Source organism: Syngnathus acus, chromosome 13, assembly GCF_901709675.1.
Source record: "Syngnathus acus chromosome 13, fSynAcu1.2, whole genome shotgun sequence".
Taxonomy (NCBI): Eukaryota; Metazoa; Chordata; class Actinopteri; order Syngnathiformes; family Syngnathidae; genus Syngnathus; species Syngnathus acus.
In genome coordinates this window covers 14249120-14274386 of record NC_051098.1, presented here as the reverse complement: position 1 = coordinate 14274386, position 25267 = coordinate 14249120, and the positions used below count along the sequence as shown (strand labels likewise).

At 44.4% G+C, this 25267-nt stretch overlaps 3 protein-coding genes across 4 annotated transcripts; all 3 read right to left on the bottom strand.

Annotated features, from left to right (window-relative positions):
- Positions 1–8239: 8239 nt before the first annotated feature.
- On the bottom strand, positions 8240–10511 carry socs9 (suppressor of cytokine signaling 9). The gene is made up of 2 exons (XM_037268593.1): positions 10364–10511; positions 8240–9869 (listed from the first exon to the last, which is right to left on the bottom strand). The coding sequence occupies exon 2, from the start codon at positions 9861–9863 to the stop codon at positions 8367–8369; it is 1497 nt and encodes a 498-aa protein (XP_037124488.1). The 5' UTR covers positions 9864–9869; positions 10364–10511; the 3' UTR covers positions 8240–8366.
- A 3169-nt stretch (positions 10512–13680) lies between these two features.
- Positions 13681–19067, bottom strand: LOC119132989 (protein Smaug homolog 2). The gene is given in 13 exon segments (XM_037268590.1): positions 13681–13812; positions 13814–13824; positions 13921–14004; positions 15270–15396; positions 15480–15681; positions 15762–15877; positions 16058–16143; positions 16379–16634; positions 16775–16861; positions 17334–17443; positions 17510–17746; positions 17838–18314; positions 18566–19067. Coding segments are annotated over 13 exon segments (2007 nt in total). The 5' UTR covers positions 18762–19067; the 3' UTR covers positions 13681–13794.
- Positions 19068–20242: 1175 nt separating this feature from the next.
- On the bottom strand, positions 20243–24361 carry paf1 (PAF1 homolog, Paf1/RNA polymerase II complex component). Of its 2 annotated transcripts, XM_037268592.1 has the most exons (15): positions 24149–24361; positions 23783–23815; positions 23607–23699; positions 23406–23527; positions 23222–23288; positions 23028–23129; positions 22849–22954; positions 22439–22507; positions 22225–22328; positions 22042–22158; positions 21838–21966; positions 21648–21753; positions 21500–21550; positions 21445–21469; positions 20243–21186 (listed from the first exon to the last, which is right to left on the bottom strand). In XM_037268592.1, the coding sequence occupies exons 1-15, from the start codon at positions 24193–24195 to the stop codon at positions 20747–20749; spliced, it is 1611 nt and encodes a 536-aa protein (XP_037124487.1). In that variant the 5' UTR covers positions 24196–24361; the 3' UTR covers positions 20243–20746. The 2 variants fall into 2 exon arrangements, with proteins under 2 accessions (XP_037124487.1, XP_037124486.1); XM_037268591.1 differs by having other exon boundaries at positions 21445–21550.
- Between the last annotated feature and the right edge of the window lie 906 nt (positions 24362–25267).

The window sequence follows — 25267 nt, the reverse complement described above, 5'->3', positions numbered from 1 at the left end:
TTGCAAAAGTCCACAGAGTCAGCCAGCTCATTGCCAAAGCTCCCAGCGGGGTCTTTATTGACGCCACAATGAGCCCTCAGGCACCAAGTGACTCATGCTGGAATCTTACAGAGGACTGGATTAAATAACTACAATCGGGCTAGTGTAAAAATGTCTGCATTAGTGTCGAGGAGGATACAATGACGATGCTAATTGCTACTTGTCTGATTTCAGCGATCGCTCGTGTGAAATAATAAATTGACTCTGCGCTGACTGACGAGCTGATCAAAGTCAAAACATGAATCCAATGAATTATAAAATAAATATGGTAGTCTTGGATGAGGCCACCTGCGTTCTTGAACTTTATAGAAAATTAATTGTCGCTTCAATGAATCATGTGTTCTTACTTCCGGGCCATTTGCAAGCGCCTCGTGAATGAGAAAAGGTTTACAGGTTTGAAATGACTTCAGCTTACCTTCTTTGGCGTGATCATTAGCGGCTGTCGGAGTGAACGTTGACACTGCAAGACAAAGGAAGTAAATAAATTGTCTTTCATACAAATTCATGCTTCAGCAATTCATATTTAACTTAAAAGATGAAAACATTTGGGTAATAGATTTAATCTTGTGTTGCTTGTTGGTAAAAAAAAATGCATGACGACCTTGAAAGAAATAATTGGATATTAAATCGTAATAGCAAAAATGGCTAGATTTGTCTGTTCATCCCAAAAATATTAAATGGAAGTACAAGTCAGGGAGAAACAAACAAAAATGAAGAAAAAAAAAAAAAAATAGAGCATCATTCAGCGTGGATTTCCCTCGTGCTAGCATTTGTTGTCCACGGTCAGCACGGAACCTCATCCAACGTTTTCCGCCGAGAGTCCCTCGGATTGCGGCAATTTCGTAAGCTCCTCGCAAAAGGAAAGCCGAGACAAAGATGAATGGCCTCGTCTCCATTTTGGAAAGTGGCGAGCCTCCCTGTTTCTGCCCCCTCGACCAGCTGTGGACCACGTGCCTCTTTCACTTTGCTCTATTTTAGGAAAAATGGCAAGGTCATACAAAAAAATCCATATGGAGCAATATCAGAAGTTTTAGCTTCATCAATCTGATCCAGGTTATGTAGTTAAAAGATGTAACGGAAGTTCTACTGTCATCAGATTTGATCTCAATTTAACAGATTTTTCTAAAATATAAAATCCAGTCTGGTTTGATCCTATGTACTTTGTATCTGCAATGTCAGAAGCGAAACTATCAAACCAAGGGTGATCCAGAACTGAGCTTTAGGTCGCAATTGAAATTCAATGTGTGAAACTCCATTTAAAAACCATCAGGCACATTCCATCATCAAATCTGATCACGAGGCAATTTTTTTAAAATGCAAAAAAAAAAAAAGGTTGGCAGCCTTTAACTTAATGCATCACAGTCATTCCGCTCCTCACACATCCGACATCCAATCGAGCATGTATAATGTAAAAAAAGAAAAAACTCATGTCAAATGAATGTCTTCAGGTAGGCTGACATCAGTGGAAAAAAAATTGGTGTTTTTCCCTGCGTCCTCATTTTGGGCGCATGTACAAGTACAATTATTCATACCAGCAAAAAGGGGCTCACTGATTATGAATTAATGCTGCATGTCGCCATTATTAAATTCCGCTCTAGAAGGCAGGCGGGGGAAAAAGAGCCCACTATTCACTCCGAGACGTACAATTTACGTTTAGCAACATCGCCTCCTCCAAAAAAAAAAAATAAACTGAGCGAGAGAAAAATACCCCAGCTAAACTAATGGGGTGAGAATATAATTTCATGCTAGAGTATTCAAGATGAATATTTGTCGCGGCACTTGTATATTCTGGCCGCAGCCTCGGCAAACACACAGTGAAGTGACATATTCATTATGCCGGCGCCGGGGGGGTGACCTTTGAAATTCATTCTCTTCTTGCACACAGATTAAAGGAGGGGGGGGTGAAAAAATGGCAGCCTACTAGTTTGTTTATCAATCAAGCTCACCTGGATAATTACACGTTTCATTGTAATGTAATTATTAGGGCCCAAAAATAAAATGCGATAGCGCGGGATCGAAATGCGGCGAGTAACTCCAGTGGCCGTGGTCCAAATCGAATTTTCCCCGGAGCGATAGGAACGACCAATATGGACATAATGCGCACGTCAGACGCTATCAGACCAATCCGAGTGACACTGTCACATCTCTGCGGCGTGTGCGTGTTAGCGGCGCAAGGCTGATTTTATTACAGATGCTGCGGCGCCTTTGGGAGGAGCGGATAAATGGAACATTCATTTCTTTATTTGCCGCCATCAAAACTTGCATCAGCTCGCGTCAGGAAGGTCGGAGAGGCTGAAGGAATGACGAGAACAAAAGGGCGACATTATGGGAGACGAACCGATTTTGTAACTCGTTCACTCCCATTGACGGTAAAAGACGTCAAAGAGTAATTTAAATGGGCTGGCAGACAATGAGTTAATTGTTTGTATACAAATAGTACGGATTTGAAAAATAATATAATGAAAAATAATTCAAGTGATTTTTTTCCCCCCACTCAGTATTGCAAAGTGAAAATAGCCCAAATTAGGAGAACTAGTTAACCCAACACTGGGCAGGAATTTGGGTTTCCCTCGTCAAAGGGGGGGGGGGCCAAGCATTCCCCCAGCTAGCGTACCAAATTAGCTTTTGGCATTAATATGGAGATAACGCCTTACAACTCATTAAACACAAGTCCTCTCGATAAGCGCGAGGGGGGGGGCAGAGTCTTGGGAATTGACAAATCCGACATTGCGATCGAGAAGATATCATTGTTGGAACACGCGCGCGCAAACACAATAACAGATTCTCGGGAAAGCGAGCCGGGGAACCGCAAGGGAACTCTCATAACAAAGCGCAAGTTGTGCAAGAGGATCACTTCGACAAGTGCAAGGAGATGTGAAGGTTGAACACAGACCGTTGTTACTCTCCCCCTCCCCTCTCTAATTACTGGGCCGGAGGAGCATGAGAGAAGAACTGCCTGGCGACTGCAAACCAAATCTTTGCTGTCAAATATTGTGCAAGCAATCGTGGATGGATGGAGGAATTGTCTTTCAAGTGGAAACCGTCTTTTGTTACAGTTCAAAGTCGAGCGGAACTCAAAGAGAGTTCAATTATGAAACCTGCGCCGAGGTCCAGTCATCGTTTCAACCCCTGTCGCGAATTTGTACGCAAGTTGACACTACGCTAACGCAGAAAGTTATAATCGCAATGTTTCCATCGATCTGAAAAAAATTCATCAAATATATGTTTTGACCCAAGGGATGCAAAATAGCTATCAAATGATAGATCTGCAAAGTCCAATTCAAAGTTTGCAGACACCCCAACAAAAAATTAAAAGCGTTAAGAAGCTGTAATCTCATCAAGCCAAGTTTGCGTCACGCTTCGTAAAGTTGTCCAATCGATGTAATCGGTTGCTAACTTTGCCCGATTGTCGTCGCTTGCGAGCTGGCGGGGACGTTTCGGGACGGGTACGTACTCGTTTCATTTCCCAATAAACAGTTTGGGTTTTAATTGGGAGCACTAAGTGCAGGCTTGACACCGCAGGTAGTCGACGCCTCGAGATGCCTTTTGTCACCCTTTTTGTGTACTACTCGCACAAACACAAGTAACGCAATGATGTTGAAATAATCGATGTTGTCTGCCTTCCTGCTGTCAATCATAAGACTATTCAGCGCAAGGCTTCCGATCGACGCTAGATTAGCATTTAGTTCCGCATAACCTCGCATTCAATCGAGAAATAAGGCGTGCCGTGTTTCTTAATGTAACAATGCAGCTAAATGAATACAAAAGGATTCATGGCTACAATTTCTTATTTAATCAATGTGGATTCTTTCTCAAATGACTAGACGTTCAACACATTAATAAAATAATAGAAGGGGGAAAAAAAAAAAAAGAAAAACGCTCCAAGGTTGAATTCATTCATTCTATAATTTGTTTTTGTGGAGCGAAAAATGCTGGCAATTTTTTTGGACTGCCCACAATGATACAGATGATTAAATCGAACTGAACCATTCTTTCGGTTTATGTGTTATGTATCAATGGGCATTTTTTTTTCATTTTAGTCAACTTATCTTAAACAAGCCAAGAATTTGGAGTGCTGTCATTCTTGACAAAAACAAGGAACGGTTTCAAGTTGTGAAAAACAAATACATCCTCCTTGTATTTTATCTTTTAAAAAATGTTTCAGCACTGTGCCTTAGACGCTACTTAGCGTTAGCATTAAGCTAGCTAACATACAGGGTTATATATAAAAAAAATATATATTAACAAAGTAAGGCACTAAAATATCTTTATAGTCGGACAAAATTTGATTTGCCAAGGAATTCTTGGGCTGCTGGCTGGCGTCAAAGCCAAAACGTAACAAATTGAGCATTTGCCGCTTTGGCCGTACACCAACGAATCAACGGCCAATTCAATTCTAAGTGAAGGCCCGTTTCCAAGAAATGGCCCTCATTTTACATTCATCTATCTTCATTCAGTGCCTGCATTACATCGTCCTGTAAAAGCACAGTTTTAGACTCCACTTGCAATCGTCACCCAACATGTTTCTGGGCAATTCTGCTGCTACTCCATGTTTCCTTAAAACCTCTCGTGGCAAAGATTTCTCGAGAGAGACAATGATTTGCGACAGGCGAAACACCTAATCACAAACAGTTACACGCACACACGATCTCGGCAGTCACTTGCAGTCCCGCACCTACTTGAAGATAAATCCCAGCCTGGCCTTGAACAAGAATACACGAAGAGGTATGGCACACCCACTAATCTGTACGAACCCCAAGGCCCTCTTAAACTTTTCAAAGCATTTCTGGTGATAACAAATCTGCCATCTAGTGGACAGTGACATGTTTGGCTATACATTAATTAGCTTTAGCGCACGTCACATCTCCCCACAACACAGCCTTCATGACTCCTAAACTATATTAAATACAAAATAAATTAAAAGAAAGTTTATGTATAGTATTTTCCCATGTACTTCCTTTAATCGAATATTAGTGGGGGAAATGACGTCAGTAAACAGAAGTAACATCAAATAAGAGAAATGTTAGCAATTGCTGTACAGTCGTACTTTCGTCCGTAAGAGCACTAAGCGGCTCTTCATTAAACCTCTTCACTCAGTGTTAACAGCAGGTCAACAAGGGCAAAGCGCAGTTTAAATGTAGACATTAGTGAAGATGTATTTTATACCAGGTAACGTATTGCTAAAGAGCTAGCCAACCGCCAATGTGAAAACGTACAACATTCCTGACAAACTGAGCATGACTGGGTCCAATAAAATCAGTTAGCATTGTCTTTAGCTTTAACCAACGTCTTAACAATGCCTTTTTCCTCTCAGCTTTATATTGGACTTTAAATTCATACATATATGCTTACATTTCTCTGTCGTTGCATCTCCATGCATCGATTGAGCTCCTAGCTTGATGCGACACCTGCGTCTTCCTTAGCCCCGCCCTACTCCTTCTCTGATTGGCCACTGATTCCACTCAGTCGCTATGCAACAAACCCGTAACTCCTCTTTGTGATTGGTTGGGAGCCATTAAAATATTTTTCTTTGTTTAGTCGGACAATTTCACGAAAAAATATTTTTTAATTTGTGGTTTCTGTCCTAGCATTAATGAGTTAATTTAAATACGTGCTTTTGGTTTTGTTTTTTTATTTCCAATTAATGACGCATGTGGCCTTGTTTAGCAAAGGTTAAAGCGGGTAATAAAGGAGCATTGTTCTCAAAACAAACAACGCTTATCTATAATTGTATCTGTCGACCGCATTACGGCAAACAGATTATGATACATTACAAGTACGACGATAGGATCATTTACAAAGCCTCATACAAGAAGCCATGGCACATCCCGACTGTTTCCATTAAGTAGCGGGTAATAACTTTAGAGGCTCAGCCGTGGGATAAGGGTCACCTGGTGTTATTTACGATGAAATATGTGGCGTACTTTCGCGGACGACCGATTATTCCATCCTGTCCATGCAGCTAGCTATCAAAGTGAAAGTGTAAAAACAAAGCAAAATACATGGGAATGATTTGTCTTATAACATAAATTGTGGTGAAAACAAGCTGTGATTGGAGAGATAGAGAAACATATTTCAAGAGCTCACAGCGTAGCACATCAATGAGAATATTTGGTCCAAAGCATACTTTTAGTCAAACCAACATTTACACAAAGTCTGTGTGACCGTGTGTATCTCCAAGTGGGAATTGTGAAGACTTTTCAAGTAATTAAACTTTTATAACCCGAGAATGACTCAACCTTCTTTTTGACAAGGAGTGCTTCGTATGAAAGGTTGATGAAAATAGGCAGGTATGTTCCTATTAATTTTCAAGCAGGAGAAATTCACCGAGCCGGAGTTTCCGTCAGAAAAAAAAAGAAAAGAATTGGGGGGGGGGGGGGGGGTCTCTTTTATCTGCAGTATTTCCTCTGTCACATGTTGGCCTGCTTGGTAGGAGGATCAGAGGAAATCACGTCTAGACGTAACCATCGTTGCAGGAACTGGGAATGGATTTCATACATCCTCATCTGAATTAATGGCCTACATACACTGCACGCTTCGGAAACTGACTTCACTCCATCAATGAAGTTTGTATGGAAATGCAATGGTGGGGTACCAATACCCTGAAGGCCTTTTTTTTCAATGAATCTTTTTCCAACTCCAAGGTTATAAATCATAAAGGCAATCCAATCTAATAAAATCATAATACAACTATCTACCAGACGTAGAATGGCTACGATTCAATGAACGTGTTATTATTTTTGGTTCGAGGATTCCGAAGGCTGAAGCTTATGCAAATGCAATTACAGTTCCTCAGTGGCAACGCCCGCTCGTGGTTGGGAAAGCATTGTTTATTTCATTCATCAGGTTACAGCATCTAGACAGGTTCACCTTTGAGGGGGAAAACAGTACCATCTGGTGGATCATCAGATATGGAGCCCATCCTCCTAAAGCGGAGTTATAACTAAACTGGAATTTAGGGGTCTCCACAAAAAGCCAGAAGCAACCAAGTTGGGCCTATGCCAGTCCGTTTGCAGCATTTGTTCGACACGCAAACCCCGCCGGGCGACTTGCCAGTGTGTTTGTCCCCAGGTGTGAACATTCTCCACCCTATGAAGCTCAGACGTGGGGATTAAACTCATAGAAGAATCTCTTAGCTCAATGGTGAGAAGAGGAAAAAAAAATGGTGGTGGTGGTGAGAGGTTCAAACACACTGACAATGTGTAGCCAATCAGCTTGGGGTTCTCCTTGAGCGCTGCTGTCCCCTCTGGACTCATTGATCCAGGATGAAATGCTTCTTTCTTGCCTCAGGGGCTCAAATACCTGCATGATGAGTGCCACGCTGTTGGCAGCTGCAGCAGGGACACGCATCCTTGCCCAGCACGGAACAAAGCTCCAGACAGCCCCCTGCTGTGCTCACTGCAGTATAGCTGCTTTAAAAAAAAGTTGCAGTTCACATGTGCTTTTATCCATCCCCAGCTACAAATCACTTTAGGAGCACCCCAGGGCTCTTTCCCGGGGCCTTGGCTTTACATCATCTACCTCCTGCCCCTTGCGGCTATTTTCCGTAATTATTCTCTTTAATTTCTTTGCGAATGACACCCAGCTCTAAATGTCCAATAAACCAAACCTCTGACTCCAGAGTCCTATTCTTTATCCTCTGTGAGGAGCTATAAGAGGAGCAGAATCTCCATGCACTGAGCAGTCTCTCATACTGCCCACAGGTGACCAAGGTGGGCAACAATTTCGGACACTATGCCCGTTTCATCCCATAGAAACTTTTAACACCGCAATTGTATGAAGTTATGAAGAAACTTGAGGAAGCATGAAGTTTCTACCCGTATTGACTCGATATGTTTTCAGGAGGTGTCAGCAGCAAGCGTATTGAAATAAGCGCTTAAGGCTGTATTCCAGCAAGCACAGCGGGAGCTCGTTGATAAAAAGTAGGATGGAGTGGACTGGATCTCATTAAATTTGTGCCAGTGAACCAAAAGCTGTCAGTAAAGAACGAGAGCTGGAACCTTCAAACTACTCCAGCATCAATTAAATGCAATATGAATGATGCCGGTTAATAGGAATGATTCCTTTTTTTGTTTTTAGCCAATTAACTAAAGTACTTTGAGCGAATTCAACACAGGATTTTTCTTACGTGTTCCGAAGAATCTTTTTTCCAAATCATCAGAACGTATATTTATGGTAACCTGCTGAGAGATTGTTCTCATTTAAAACATAAATTCAGCAGGTTTATTAAAGCAGAAAGAACCAGTTGACATAGTATCTTGTCAGTGTGTTTAGAATATACACAGCAGGATATACAGAGAAATAAATAAGTCCAGTTGGGTGAGTGGTCACTCCCACCCTGTGTCCAGCCTGTGAACGTGCACCCTCTGCTTGTAGTGATACTCTTTGAGGTGCTTCTTCAAGGCGTTGGGTATGGGCAGCGCGTTGATGCCGTCGTAGGTGGTGCGGCTGCTGACCACGCCGCGGCACAGCCTCTGCAGGCTGAAGGGCTGCGTGCGGTGCATGGGGAAAGACAGCAGCGGCTCGAAGAACATGCACGAGCTGGGGTCTTTGTAGTGCTCCACCAGGGCCGTGACGGTGGGCGCGTGGAAGACGCTGGGGTCGCGCACGTCGAAGCTGAAGTTGTGGTTCCACTGGTCCACGCGGGCGTGCAGCGAGCGGCCGTAGCGGCGGAAGCTGACGGAGAAGAGGTAGTCCTCTTGGGCCGAGTCGCGCAGCAGAAAGGTGCCCGCCGGTTTCCCCTCCAGGAGCGCCTCTGCCTCGTAACGGTCCATGACGCCCCAGTAGCAAGGCAGGTTGGTGATCTGCAGCAGGTCGGGGACCAAACAGTGGATGTAGTCGATCTGAGTGTGAACGTGCGGTCCGGCGTGGGGGGGCGTGGCCCTCGGGGCCGCTTCTGGGTTGCCCGTGGCGCTAATGTCGCAAGAGGAGGAGGAGGATGAGGAGGAGGAGGAGGAAGAGGAGGAGGATGCCACCACCTCATCAAGAGTATCCAAACAGCTCTGCAGAAGGAGCTGGTGATGGCGCTGGAGGAGAAGCTGCTTCTGCTCAACTTCAGCCGCACCGTGCGCCAACTTGGGCCCACGGCGCCTGTGGAGCACCACGCCAGCCGGGGACGTCACCTCCAGCGTGTGGATCTCGGCGTTGGCCGGCGGCTCCACGCCGTGCTCGATGCTGATGCGCCGGCGCTCCCTCAGCCGGTCATCCACGTCGTCCACGGGGAACGGCGCCGGTACAGCGGCGGGGTCCGGCGCCGTGTGCTGTTTTATGAGATGCCACTTTTGAGCCAGCTCCGAGCCCGCCACAAATGGACAGCTGTCCAGCATCAGCTCGCTCAGGTGGATCTTCCGCCTGGAGGCGATGCTGCCTGCCGACAGGGAAAAGGCTTGATGGAGAGACGGCGCGTTGGGCGCGCTGTGCGCTTTCATGGGGAAGCACTGCCCCACCGCGTCTTGGATTTTTTGCCGGAGTGTGCGACCGCTACTGCCTTCGCTGGCCAACGACTCTGCTCCCAGCTCCGGACTGGACGCCGCCTCTTCTGAGGCTTCCTGAGCGTGACATTGGCAGCTTTGAGGAAATGAGGAGCTGCCTCCCGCCTGGTCCCTGCTCTCCAAATCGTTTAAAAAGTCCCCATACTCAAAGCCATCGCTGACGGGCCGTTCAGCCGCCCGCTCACGCGGGCCGAAACCTTTCCATCTGCCGTGAGAAGCTTTGTTACCGCCGCCAGTGCTTCGTCTCTCCTCTGAACGGCTCTGTCGCACCTTGGGGCGAGCTCCCCTCTCGCGCTCTTTGCTGCGAGCCCCGGACTCCTCTGGTAATGACATAGTGGACTAGGACGAGAAAGAAAATTATTGATACATGGGTCATAATATTACAAGCAGTACGTATTAATTTACAGTAAATACAACTCTTATCTTCACGCATGGGTAGAAACTAATTGATAAATAAAATGCATGAATGGGCTAATTAGTGAAACTTTGAATATTTCCACAATTCTGAACGTTTCGGCCATTTCCAACCTAACTGTCATGTGCGAAATAATAAAGTCTTGTAAAATATAAATCATTCCAAAAGTGGATGAGTTACCCTTATTTGAACATTACGGTTCTTATTCTGGCATGGATTAGTTACACAAGAGTCCTACTTTAAAAGATAGAATCCACAACAAATCTTTACACAAAAAAAGTTATAACAAATCGAAACTAATGCTAACCTTACGTTCCGTGGAGTGGCCACGAAGCTACTTGCTAGCATGACACACTCTTATCACCAAATAAAAAAAGAAAATAAAAATAGTTTATTGGAGCGGGATGTGTTAGCATACCTTTGCTGGTCGTGTCGAATTCAGCACCGAGTGGACTTTGGCTTCATCTCAGATGAATTAATACCGCTGCCAATAGGCGGCTAGCTCGCATTAGCTAGATTACAAACACGGAAGCTTGAGCAACCCGGAAGTACTTTTGATGACGTATAAAATTAAAATATATGACGGGATAAAAAGTCTTAAACGTTTTCTCCTCTCATAATTTTATTATACTTTTAATGGGGTGCATTATTCCTTATTGAAATATTATTTGGTCTTTATCAAGAGACACCAAGAGAAACCACCAATTCTGTTGCAAAAAGAACCGAACCTCTTTATTTGGACTGTCAATGATTTGACGAATGCTGCACTTCAGACCATTCACAAGTAGGACTTAGTAAAAAAAAAAAAAAAAAAATAAATAAAAAAAATAGGACAAAACAAAAGCAAGCACGGGATGCACAAGATTTCATAAAACAGAAACTATTTGGGTAGTCTTGAATGAAATGGAAAAAATATATATAAATTGTGTTAAGACAAAAAGCAACAGCCTGGTTGCATTCAATTCATCAATCAAGCTTGGCAGGGACATTGATGATCTCAGCATGACTGTAAGCACCGGTTGCAGGGATGGGGGAACCACTTAGTCCTCTGAGGCCCATCCAAAATTCAAGCAAACATGAGCTGACTCATCCAGCAAAAGGTTATCCGGTTTTTGAGTGAAATTACAGGATGATACCAAAACGCAGTATGACTTTAATGGAACCCAGAAATATAGAAAATTAAAAAGTATTAAAATGCGGAGAAGTTCAAAATGAAAAGTTTAGAGGTCGAATTAGGTTGACCTTAGGTCCATTCAGAACTTTTTGTGTACCATAAGCCACCGGGGAGAAGGCCGTAGGTTCCCCACCCCTGTCCGTGTGCAGAAACACACAAATTGGAAGTGCATCAGTGGAATGTAAACATGGAGTACTCCTTGGCCTTGTATTGTTGTATAGTGTTTGACAAGTTAGTCATCAACCGTGGCTCAGAAAAGCGCAGCGATGCCCCGCCGGAGCATCATAATTCTGCACGGCCACTGTACCGCATTCTACCGCAGCGCTTCGTAATGCGAGCTATATGTAACACAAGTCCTAAAAATGTCAGCTGTCGTTGTTTGAGGTCCATGTCGGGCACGAGCGTGATGCGTCTTTTTTTTTTTCCTTCTTTTTTTTAGTAAGTCAGATGTATCCAAGAGCCTGCTCTGAAGAAAACCGTGACTGCAATATAACTTGACACCGTGAAGCCAACATGTTAAAAATCCGCAAAAAAAAAAAAAGGGGGTGTTCTGTTTTTTCACATAATGACACGGGCATTATTTTCTAGAAAGATGTAAACAGGCGTTTTTAAACACACGCACACGCTGAAGCATACACACAACTTTAGTTGCAAGATGTCCGTTCACCTCTTATCTACAACAGTGCCGTAAAAACATGCGATTATAGAAAGAAAGCAGAAGTTATCCATATCGAGGGAGAGTTTAAAAAAACAACCCCAAAAGTTTGTGTATACAGTGGAACTTCCAAAGTCATGAAAGAATTTGGAATTAATTGGCATTTCAAATTTTTTTTTTTGTTTTGTTAGTTACGCGAGATAGAAAATTGTCTAGCTGCTTCTTGTACAATCAAAGAAATAGAATTTATTACATGGCAATCAATCAGAGAAAATTATTTTGTCAAAAATATTTAGCTGAAATCATAGCTAGCAACTTGATACAATTATCCAAAGGGGACATGCTACAGTAATGTGACTTTTCAATCTTCATTGTTTTAAGCGTTACACAAAAAGATTGATTTATTATATATTTAAAAATAATAATAATCAACCGATTAATTATGGTTATCTGAATTTTATCCTGCCAAATCTCAGACTCGGCCTAACAAAAATCCAAATTGGTCCCGCCCTAGTTAAAACACAATTTTAATTTGTAGAAACAGCAAATTCAGATTGGAATAAATCGGAAGTCAACTTTGGAGGTTCCACTGTATGACCATCTTTACCAAAATAAAAAACTCCAACGGTTATCCCTGCCTTACGAAGCAACCGAACAAACAAAGTGATCCAAAAGAGAGACCATATCCAAAAGGTACATGCACCTCCGCTCTGCCACATTCCAAGACAGACGCCGGGGTTAGAAGACCGCTTCTTCTATTTCTTTATTCATTATTATTATTATTTTGTTTTTAAAAAAAAAAAAATTCAACACTGATACCACGCGATAATGTCGAGGGTTTACTGAAACACAGACACTAACGGAAAAATACGGACATCTTGGAGCACCTTGGAAATGCATGAGTCATCAAATCGTCACGTGTGAGGAAAGAGGGTGTATTTTGGGGGGCCGATTGTCAAGAGTTGAAACAATTTTAGGGATTCCCAATCAGTGTTTTTTTTTTTTTTTTTTTACAGTAGATGAGAATCTTACGTCAATACGGCGTACTCATTTTACAATGTTACGAATGGGTTACTTTTTGTCATGAGATTGTTTTATACCTATTTATGGCCTGTTTTCAAATAAGGTACTGTTTTTTTTTCCGGCGGGTTAGTGAGAGACCATGGCATGTTAAAAACCGAGGACCCGTGTGCTTGGGGTCCCTGGAGAGGAACCAGGTTTGAAATCAGCTCTTGTGCAATAGCCCAACCCTCGGCCGGCCCTCGCTCCTCGGCACAACGTGATAATTCATCATCATTGACGCCAGTAGGGAGTTTAATAAAAAAAAAAAAGGATAACGGAGACAAAACGCAGCCGAGCGTTCTCCGACTGCTTTTGAAAGTTCAACCATTCCGTCGCCAGGATTTTTTTCCCGAGTCAACCATCGACCGAACAACCCTTCTCTTTGGCTTTAGTGGAGAGGAGGAGTCTTCAGGGCGGAACGCTTCAAATAAAAGGCGACGCCCGCCTTTGGGCGGCACGACCGCGAGGTGACAAGTCGCCGTTTCAACAAGGGCCGGGGACCCTTTTCAGACGCCTTTCGGGCTCTCAAAAGTGTCTTCATAAGCCAATTACAGCCCAGTGCCGTTTGTATACAAGTGCCTTACATGTGGCCGATCTACACGCGAGGCAGTGCAGGTCTGCGCAGAAGAAGGAAAAGAAGGAGAAATCAAAAAGGGCCGTTTTGAAGACAGCACCTATCTGTCTCGCTCGCGATTGCGCCATGTCACAGTCCTGCAAGTGACACGGGCGGCAACCTTCCTGCCTGTCCTGCAATATAATAATTATCTGTATTCCTTTTTTTTTGTAATAATAAACTTAGCTGTATATAATAAAGTACAAAAAATATTAGAGAACATATACACAGTTTTTTTTGTCATTATGTAGTGACTGCTTTGCCTGGTTTGCTCGAGCGTACGTAATTTTTGTGCTGGGTGATGAGGAGCTTTTTTTTTTTTCTTCCCCCTCTCTTTGTCTTCTTTCATATCGTCGATGTCCGGGTCAGTTCCGTCTGTGGTGGGGATGGAAACGTGTCAAGACATTTTATCCTTACCACTCGTATTTTTCTTCTTTTTTGGGATCGGGAGAGCGTATTGGGCTCACTCACCGCCTAAGGCGTGCTCCGTCATACTGAGGCACAGCGACTCCAGCGTTGGGTTGATCTCCAGGTCAGCGCCTGGAACTTGGCAATCTAATAAAGAAACATAATTCGGTGTTAAATTGCTGTGGGATGACTGAATCCACATTTATTTCATCATCTCCAGATGGGATTGTACGAAGGAGCAATTCATGGGGGGGGAAAAAAACCACAGAAGGGGAAAGTCGTTGGGTTAAGAGAGTGAATTTGTGCTACTGTGAGTTGCGATGTTAACAGGATCTTTCTTCTATATTAGTCGCAAAATCAAGAGGGCGGGGCGAGTCACAATTTTGGAGATTTAAAGTGTCAGCTGTTAATATTTCATCCAACTAGTTAATATTGCGTCGCACAAATGCTGCACGGCCTCACCAAGTGAACCAAAACAAACAAAGAAGTCACTGATGGTATTCTAGCAACAGAGCGCCGTGCTCCCTTCTGTGCCAGACACACAATAACAAGACGAAGCGAACAGCGTGTGGCTGTAAACAATCCGGCACATTCTGCAAAGCGCGCACAAGCGCTGGTACGCCAGATGTCGTGTTGCGGATTTCTCTTCTAATGGCCCTGTCGTGTTCCGACGGCGTCAACGCTGACCTTTTTTGCGACACAGCCTCGCCTGTGAAAATGTTTGAAGCTGCTTCCTGCCTATTCATTGAAATACACAATGTACCTTTTTTATTTGCCCACAAAGGACGACAGATGCTACAGACTGGCTGTCAGGCGACAAAGCTTCTTCTCCACGATTGTTGCGTAAGAAGCTACTTTTGTGCGAAAAGAAAAGGGGTAAGCATTGGGTGTATGGAAAGAAATGAGCAGAGTCACTTACAAGTGTTCAGCGTGTAAAAATACTGATCACGTATTTATGCAAATCATCTAGGCATCTAGTTTCCCAAATTTTGTTGCGCCAAAGCACATAATTTATAGTCGGAAAAAAAAGTATACGCAAAAATGGCACACAAAGTACACACACTGCACTGTAAAAAATGGGCATTTAAAAAAAAAAAAAGTGATGAAATGAGGAATATATTATCATTTAAGAACCAAAATTCTCTTTCCAAGTTGAATTTTACTTTCAAATTAAGCATAAAACAAAGAGAACAACGATGATAGCTTTACAGTCCACTAGCTTAATACTAATGCTCTGAAGCAACTATGTTGCAGTTTTAACAGGTTGAACACAAATGGTGTAGAAACACATGTAGACAAACAATATGTTAGTGTATTCTTCATCGTCTTAGACTAATATCAGTGTTCCACTGATAACCTGGTAGGAGTTGAGCCGATGAATTAAGATGGATGGAAGAGGGTTGATACAGTACCTTGCTGCTGGAACATGAGCATGGTTTGCGGCGAGGTGTGGACAGGAAGCGAGTGGGTCCGCTGCACGGAGCTGCGACTTTGACTTGGCATGCTGTTACTGCCTCCGGGGTTGGCAAACCACAGGCTCTGAAAAACAAGAAACGTACCGATGAGTCACGTCAGTCGGTCGTCTTTGGGCTGAGCCGCCATCGACGGGTAGCGGTACCGACCTGACGACCTTGGCCTGCCAGCCCGGCGGGGCTGGTGAGCGTGTGGCGAGGAGAGACGCCGCCGATTCCGCCGGGACTCAACAGACCTATGCGGCCCGCCTGGAGTCCGCGGGGGGTTATCTGAAACTGCCTCTGGCCCCGCCGGCCCACGCCTCCGCTCACAGAGCCCGCTGTGGGGAGGGAGTTGGACCCGTAGGCCCAGCTGGAAGAAAACAGAACTCCGTTTTTGACTTTGCTGAAAGTATGGCGGTTCGGATTGGGAGGGGCGCCGGCCGGGCTCACCCTTTCTGTCGGTACACGGGCATGTCCAGCATGGCTTTCCGAGGGACCAGGCGGAGCAGTTTGAGGACCTGCTGCTTCCAGGAAACCAGACGTTTCTTGTGGGTTTCTGTGAAAGCCTTCAAAGAATGAAGAAAAACAACAAATTCAACCAACTCATTCGATAGTGATCTCGATATTTCTGTCAGTGTCCGCAAGATTTACGGCTGTTAAGGTCTCCGCCCTCATCAGTAGCAAAATCAATAAACACTCCTCTGCCCCTGGACACTATTTGCAGGAAAGACATGGAATACACTTACCTCATGTATTAGACATTTCTCGATGAGCTGGAGGTAGCAGCTGATATTTTCCTCATCTGGCCTGGACACGAGCAGTTGCGTGCACACTGAAACAAAAGAAGCGAGCCCGTTCATGTGGAATGAGTCCAGAACGCTGACGAGGACAATGAATAACTTATTATATGATACAATCGACTCGAGAAAGCACTTAAGTATGCTTCCTTTCAGTCATGTCCTGGGAAATCAATGACAATATCCACAGGGAGACACTAGTTCCTGAATTAAATTAAACTTGCAGAGATTTGTAACATGTAGTCAAACAAACAGGGAGGTGTTTCTTACCTTTGCCCATGACTCGGGTGAACTGTCCGGCAATGTCACCGTCCGAGATGGGCGTCACCGAGGAGTCTCCGTCGCTGTGAGAATGGAATCCCTCGGGGGCCGCGTCTTTATCCGTGGCCGACTTTGCGGCTTCGGGAGGGGAGCCGGCCGGCTCCTGCGGGGTCTGCATCAACGTGCTGTAGGCCTTGATAGGCGTGATGATGATCTGTTGCAGCTCCTGCAGAGCGTTGCGCAGGTTTCCTCCTTCCAAAATGTCCTGCAAACACGCCACAAGATGTAACTAAAACCCAAGCGGCCAAAAGGAATTTCCTGACCCTGGCCTGAAAATGAACTACTACTTTTTTTATTGGGCCCAGAAAATAAACTCCTGCAAACCAAACCTGTCGTGTAAATTACCTTTTCCAAAGACTTGAGGACACTCTGCCGCTCGCGCAGTTTTTGGATGCTCAAGGCAATTTTATGCCGCGCTCCCTTGGTGACGTTCTAAAAAGGAAGGCGATAACAAGACGACGTGTCACTTCTTGTCCGAGCTACACAACTAAAAAATAATCACCGTCTGTTTCATTCAAGCCGAGGGGGCGGTGACAACAATCGTGTGACCGGCGGGCTACATTCTTTCATTTCATGCCTCGTTGAAAGGTGATGTATTATTATCAGCTTGATGATCAGTGTTTACCGTTGATGAGCGATACATCCACCGGTATCAATCCGCTTTTTATAGGGCCTTGAGTGAGCTGGGGCTCATCCCATCAATTTTCCCAACACAAATGATACATATTTGAAGTCAATTTAGAGGCAATGCACGTAATACTGTGGCGCCATCGGGTGGAATCGTGTTGTCATTGCAAGGTCCGGATGGGCTGACTGTGCATAATTCTGCAGACTTCTTCATCAAAATGATGGCCATTGAAATTCGGGGATTCTTTTGGAATGTCAGCCCGCGTCTATCACAAACCTGAGATTCCAGATGATGCTCCGTGAGAATCATCATCTCCTCGTAGCTCATTTGGGAGAAAAGCGATGCATACTTGTGAAGGCGGAGACTTTTCAACCACGCGGGAACATCTGCAATAAAGCAGAGGTCATCTTCAAATACTGCCGCGTCACACACGACTGAGAAAGTCGTCTGACCTTTCATGCCGCTGCCGTCCTCCTGGAAGGTGTTGCGTACCGAGCCCTGGTCTTCAGTCTGTTCGCTGCCCGAGGACGCCACGCTGCTCTGCGGGGAGAGCGGCGCGTGGTCCGTCGGGAGGAAGTTCTGCCGGCTTCCCATGTCATCCTGACCGAGCCAATCAGAGTTACACGACTGTGAACCGGAGGGGATGGCGGATTTCTTCAGAGGGCTGGGCTGCATCTGCCCGCCTAGTCCTGGGAATAAGGAACGGTTTGTAAAGACAAAAAAAATTCAAATAAAACTGTGTGTTATCTGCGGGTCTGACAGCAGGAGCTAAAAATAAACCTGTATTATTGCTGTTGACAGGAGAGGACAATCCGCCCGGAAAAGTCATGTGCCCGTTCTGGCCTGCAGGAGACGTGCTGGACGAGGGGGACTTGTCGTGCCAGACCTGGCCGGGCTCCAGGCCCTCGGCCGAGCCGGCCCACTCATCTGAACCCTGACGCGGGTGGTACGGGCTGGGGGGCGCTCGTGTGGCCGGCGCATAGCCGCCGGATAGGTGTTCCTCTAGATGGTTGAGCCACATAGCCAGGGACGTGCGGTCCTCCAGCGTGGTGGCGGGGTGGATTAGCGCGTAGGACAGTAGCTGTCTGCTCTCCTCCACAAACAAGCTACTCTCAATGGTGTGACTCAACACCTTCTGCAGCAGCTTCATGTACTCACATTTGGCCTCGCTGTTGCGTGGCTGCAACAAAGGCAGATGGGACAAGAGCAAGAACACCACTTTCTCCTTGGGCTCCTGGTGCCACTGGTTGACTATGGCTGAGGACAGAGAACATTCCATCAGTGCTGCTTCTTTATGATGATCACGCAACAAGCTGGATATACAGGGGAACCTCCAAAGATGCCACAGCATACCTCGGTTTTTTATTTTGCACTTTCCCCAAATAGACTTCGGCAACCTCATTAGACATTTTTAACATGCTTTGTTTCCATTTCTAACTCCGACATCATTATCTTGTGACCAACCGAGGTTCCACTGTACACCAGCATGGAAATATGTATTCATCTACCTGCATTGTTGGCCTCTGCTTCTAAGATATGAATCTCTGTGCAGTCCGCCAACCAGTGTTCAAGGCAAATGTGTAAAAAGCGAGCCTGGGTGCGGGACACCCTCTTGAGGAGGGACAACAGGGCCACTGTCTGTTCGCACTCGTTCCAGCCCTTGAACCAGTCCGTGAGGATACCTACCTGGTCTCTGAACATCATGGCGTGTCTCCTTTTTTAGGTAAGGAGATGGGGAATGTGAGGACGGGGTGAGGGGAATGAAGGGGGGGGAGGGGACCAAGGGGTGGGGAAGCACAATTTTCAGGGACAGACAGGGTCAAGTCTTTTCCCCAGACGCCAACTCAGAGACCCTCACATGGTTCACGTGCAGCAAAACATAATGGGAAATCTTGACAAGTCGCAGTGTGGGCTGTTTGGGGATTTCCTTGGAAAGTAATCCCGATAGGAGGAGTCCAAATCGATTGTCGTCACTCTTGCATGCTTGGGCTCATATTGGTCACCTAAAAAAGCAGGCTACAGAAAGGAATATTATTAGCATTTGAATTAGGATGAGCAGTCTTTAATACCCTAAAACTCAAGTCAATTTTATTTATAGAGCACTTTCAAAAGAATCATAGCTACATACAAACATTAAATGATCCTCTATGATAACAGAATACAACCTGTGTTGGCAAAGTGAGTTTAATGTTTTTGCATTCCGCAACGTCATCAGGTTAAAGTTAGAAAGTAGGTAAAACTCGTTTTATCTGATGGTTGCATATATTGTAATGTAAGCTACCCTAATAAATACAAAACATTTATGTATAATGAATCTTATATTGTTTATTACAGTAATACATATTAGTTTGTGGCTTGCGTTTAATAATATAAAAAATATATATACATGGGAAGAAGACCTTGAAAATATACTCGCATATTAAATCGAACCATTGAGGGTGGGAGGAAAGAAATCGCAGATACATTATTCTTCAAGTCATAAAATGGGCGGTGTCATAGTGCCCGTATTTCTGAGAAACATTTTTTTTTTTTTTGATTTATACCACATAATACATTACCCACTGAATCAAAATGTGTCCACACGTACAGTGCAGTACATTATATACAACTGGGCGACCGGCAAGTGTAATTTAGCATGTCAAAAACTCGCCCGTCACTACAAAATGGTAACACCTGTAACATTCGCAGCTATACAACCGATATGAACACTCCAACGGAGGCTTTTGGTCAGAATACTGTCCCCAAGAATAGTCACCGGAGAATAAAAAGAGACTTCTCGACGACTCAGACAGCTGGAATAAGCTAACCAGAGCTAGCAAAGTCGGCCTTGCTAGTGATTGGGAGGGATTTGTATTGTTTTTCGTTGACGCTGTTGCTGCTGCCTCAAAACACTTCAAAAAACGTGGCCACGTCAAATAAATTCCCCGACACGACCTCGGTGTTCTTATTACCTGAACATACACGGACGAGACACAAAGTTGTTTACCTTTGTCGCTTTGTGGGTGCTTTTAGCGAGCCGAAGCTAACGCGTAATGCATAGCTTAGCGCTAGCCTCGTCGTAGCTTAGCAAGTTTTGCTAGCAATAATGTTGCCGTAGCAGCGAGAGGCGTACATTCCGATTCTCCGTCGTAGTGGTGTCCATGAGAAAGATATTCCCGCCGTGGATCCGACAAAGTCAAAGAATGTATGTACAAAAAAAAGTGTTTATTACAATACAAGAGTAGACGCCTGGCAAGAAATGTACTTCAATTTTTTGGGTTTTCTTAGTTGCCGTGTGACGTAGGCGAGCGTCATGCGTGTGACGTCATACGTCTGGACGGCAAGCAATAATGCCAAAACACAAGATAAGTGGTGATTAAGAAAATATTACGTTTAACTCGTGCGGGTGACTCAATATCGTTCAAAGTTTTCACTTTTCAACTTGTATTGGTTAGATTACTGGTGAATATATAGAGTTGAAATAAAAAATCACTACCAAAACTAATTCGATTGCTTTAAAAGGCCAGAAAAACGAGTGGAATTCTTAAAAATGAGCTTAACATTTATTTGGATGTGAAGCTATGACATCGTGTTAAAAAAACATTTTTACGTTCTGCTTCAAAGACAAAAGACACAAGAGCGATGTCCGCATCACAACAAGTCGACATCTACATATTATGAAAAGTGAAGACTTGAAGATGATTGCGCAATCATTCAGAGTCACTGGCATCGCTGGAATCCGACGCCCTCTCGCTGGCGCTGGCACTCGGCGCCTGAGCCTCCGAGTGCTCACTGCTGTGCTCACTGGGAGCCGGGGAGGCGCTGAGACTCCTGATGCCGCCTCCGCTTCCTCCTCCTCGCTCGTCGTCGTCGCTGGCATCCTCGCCGCTGCTCCTCTTCGGCTCGTTGTCGCTGTTGTCGTCATCGTCGCTGCCAAAGATCTCCTCCTCGTCGCGCAACTCGCGGGTGCGGTCCTCGCCGCTCTCGCTTCCGCTCGACCGCCTCCTCTTGTTCTTAATCTTGGCTCTGTCTTGGTCTTCATCGTCGCCGTCCTCCTCTCGCGCCCGCCTCTCTGGCTCTTCGTCGTCCCTGTCTGACTCGCTGGCGGAATTCTCCGCCTCGCTGCCGCTGCCTCTCTCTTTGTCATCGCCTGGAGGGGGTTTAAAAATAACAATTAAAAAAATAAAAAACATCACACGTTACGTTAATTAAACAAAAATATAAGAAAACAATTACATTGGCAATTTTATGTAAATAAATACATGCAATATATACTATTTCTGAATAATTGTATTTTGGGGCCTTATCACAATAAAATAAATATGGACAAAATATCAAATGGGATGATATTTTCAGGATTTAAAAAAAGTGTCACACTGCTGACTTGAGAGAATAAAGGATGACTGACCAGAGTCCTTGTCCATGTCCATGTCCATGTCCATGTCCAGGTCCAGGTCCAGGTCTTCCTCTTCATCCTCGGGCTCGTGGTTCTCCAGCTGAGCTTTTCGGGCTTCCTGTCAATCAAACGAACAGAGAGTCATCAGCGGTGGGGGGAGGAGGAAGAAGAGAAAAAAATAAAATAAAAATAGTCTTTGGATGGTGAAGACTGACCTGGGCCTCTAGCTCTTTCTCGTTCATATCTCTGTGCTTGCACACCAACACGGCGTTGGTGGTGGACTGCGCGCCCGCCTTGGCTCGCCTCTTGCTCAGACGCACCCTGCGCCACGCGCGAGTCAACATCAACACGTGTCAACACGCAACACCGGTTAGCACACGCAAGACACATTGGACCGCGCCGAACCTTGTTTCCAGCTCGTTGTAGTAAACCCCGTCGCCATCTCTGAAGATGAAAAAGTAATTCTCCTCGTAGCCCTTGCTGGCTTTGTTCTTCACGTTCCAGTTGTACTCCCTGGCGATCTTGTAGTCGTAGCTGAAAAGGAAAAAGAAGCCACCTGATAAACAAAGCGTACCTAATGAAGCGACTTCTCGTCTCGTCTTCTCTTACAGATCCTCAGGCATGTAGTCCAGCCCCTCGTCGCAGTCTCGCTTCCGTTTGCGAAGCGTGTCCTCGTTGGGCAGGAAGTAGGCCACAAACTGGTTCCCTTCCTCGTCCATCATGCCTCTGCGTGCATGGAAAGTTGTTTGTCACTCTAGCCCGATATTTTGATCATTCTTTTTTGACCGCTACCTGATCATGGCTTGGGACATCATTTCCACGCCTGCAATTGCCGACATGTCTTTGGGAGCGGGATCCGAGTCGAAGATGACTTGAGCGCACGGGTTGATCCACATCTGCCGAGGCACACGGACGACATTATGCATCGGGAATACGCAAACAGTCGCCACTTTCCTTTTAGTGACGCTTGATGTCACCTGAGCGGATGGAAAAATTCGAAGCTTACCTTGAAATCCGGGAAGACAGGCAAAACCTCCACAGGAGTAACTCGAGGTTTGCTGTAGTGCTGAGCGATCTGAATGAAAAAGGCGCTTTTAGATATGAAACTGAGAAGTACCAATCTTTTTGTGTGATAGCAGTAAACAAATCCAGTTGTTTCTTTCAAACTAGCAAACTTATCATGTCACATTAAGACTCATCCCCAAAGATGTACACTAGAAAACAAACCGACAGCCGTTGTTTACTGTAGGCATAAAAAGCAGGATCACAGTAAAATCATTTGTGTGTACCTCCATCAAAGTGGTCAACACGAATATTACACTGAAGAGATGCGTTAGACCAAAATAGAATTTAAAAAAAAACAACAATAGAAAAAGCATTGCTGTATTGGTGTCTGACAAGCGACTGAGCCCTCACCCCTTTCTGTGCGTCCTCAAAGGTTTTCTCAATGGCGGAGATTTGGCTGTCTCTGTCCTTGTAGATTTCCTCTTCTGTGAACTGTTGCTTGACAGACACGCCGATCCTAAGCACAAACACACGATGACGTTGTGCTCGCTCACAGATAAACGTGCGATGCCACTTGACCGTCAACTCACTTGACTTCCACTTTCTCATTGGAGACGCCGTATCTGTTGAACTCGGTGGAAATATATTCCGTCTTTCTCATCCAAGGCACCACCTTAGCGTGCTGCTGGGATCTTAAAGGGTGGAGGACAAAAAATAAAGTATGAACATCTCTAAAGGCCTCTCAAGCAATCTGGGTGAGCTCTTTTCTTTTTTTTTTTTTTACCTTTTGGAGCTGGACGGAGCCTGGATGTCCTCTTCTAACAGTTTTTCATCAGCTGGATCCAAGAGTACTGAAACAAAAATGTGCGCTACAGATTGGTTTGCAAAAGAATCACAAAATACACTACAGTTGCGTTTCATTTCTAAAACAACTCAGCTTCCAGTGGAATGGAGGCCATGAAGCTTACTGTTTGGGTCTATACGGTACGTGTCCGGGTTGATGAGATCGATGGTGACGCCGAGGTCCGGCTCGGTCAGAAGCTCGTGCTTATGCTGTTTCTCCAGAGATGTAGCTTTGTACTGTACAAACCTGTTACCGTGGCAACAAGAAAATGACTAACTCTGTTTACATCCATAATGGTAAGAATAGAAAGAGGCAATGACAGTACCTGTTCTGATCAAACGGGTATGTGATGAATTTGGGGTCAAACGGGATATCGGGCAGGCTGTTGCAGTATTTCACCCGACAGACCACACCTGACCTGTTGTGGACACAAAAGGATTGTCACAAATTATTTGACACTTCCATTTAAAGTAAAAAAAATTCCATATCAGCACAACTTACCTCTCAGGGACAGTTCTGTGTGATGACGGCCGACTGAATGAGGGTCAAAAAAAGAAATTGATAATTAACCAATCAAAATGAATAATCTGTGTCATCTGCCATGCAAAAATAATTAGTTTGGTCGTAGTAGTTATCAATTGGGTTTTATGTGCAGCTGCAAGATTCTACCATCGAACTCAAGTTTATCACGAGATTGCATGAAGTTTGACAGATGCTTTGTTATCCTGGTACAATTGGTGTATTATGAGAACAATCGAGATGCATAATTAATTCGCCTTTAAACAAAACCAACAATTACGCCATATTTGCTCATACGAGACTATAAGTGACAAGTTAGCTGCAAAGCTAGCGCCTAACATGTTTTACCTGTGGCCGTCCTCGCGTTGTGCTTGCGTCTGAATCGTCGGCGCCATTATAGGACAAAGCGGCTTCCAAAGTGTCCGCTTTGAATAATATTCTCAACAAAAACAAGTGGATCCTCTGAATAAAGAGGAACACGAAATTATCGAAATTTACCCTCCATTAAGCGAACTATGCCGGAAGTGCTATACCGAGTTGCTCTTAAAATGTAGTCGAAGATTGTGAGAGCGCCCCCTGTTGTCTGTAGCCCTGTAACACAAGGATTGGGTTCATTTGGTTTTGGTTCTTGTACGTCACGGCTTTAGGGTAAATCATGTGAAAAGATACTAGAATAAATCATTTAACAAACACATTTAGTTTTATATTTATTTGGTTAATTATAATTAATTAAAATTTGAACCAAACAGAATTCATTCCATGTTCAAATTAAATATTTTACATCCATATTTGAACCGCCCACCCCCCGTCGTTCTTGATAACAAAAGACATCACATGATGTTTGTATTTGATCATGTTTGGCTCCAACATATCCGATATGTACATTTACATCTCATCACAAAACAGTTTGCTAATATTACTGGAAACATATATTGCAATCTCAAACATGGCTTCAAAAAGCGACGACCGAAGCTGCATAGAACGGCAGTGTAATCGACATAAACATCCCACAAGATTAAAATGATTAGTATATCAAACTAGAATATCAACTCACAGAAGTCACTAATCATTTCTCCATCATCTCCAAAAGTCAAAACACGAAGGCAACAGGTCCCAGCAGAGCTCCATCCATACCCTTTGTTCCGTGTGCATCTATTGCAGATAAGTATTAAAAAACGAACAAATAAAGGCAGCACGGTGTGGACACACACATCTCAAAACAGTGCATTCAGGAGGTGCTCCCAGATGTTCATGTCCAAGGGCTACATTCCTCTCTGCAAGTGGGAATCAACTCTGTGAAGAAACACAAGGCAAGGTGAGATTAAAAAAGAATGCTGATCTGGTATCAGGGCTGAAGAATAACATGATACATATTTTATTTATTGAGACCAAGACTTGAGTGTTATTCTGAGAAGTAAAAGTCTCACCCATCTTCCCAAAGGTACAAGGCTCGATCATGGTAGAACA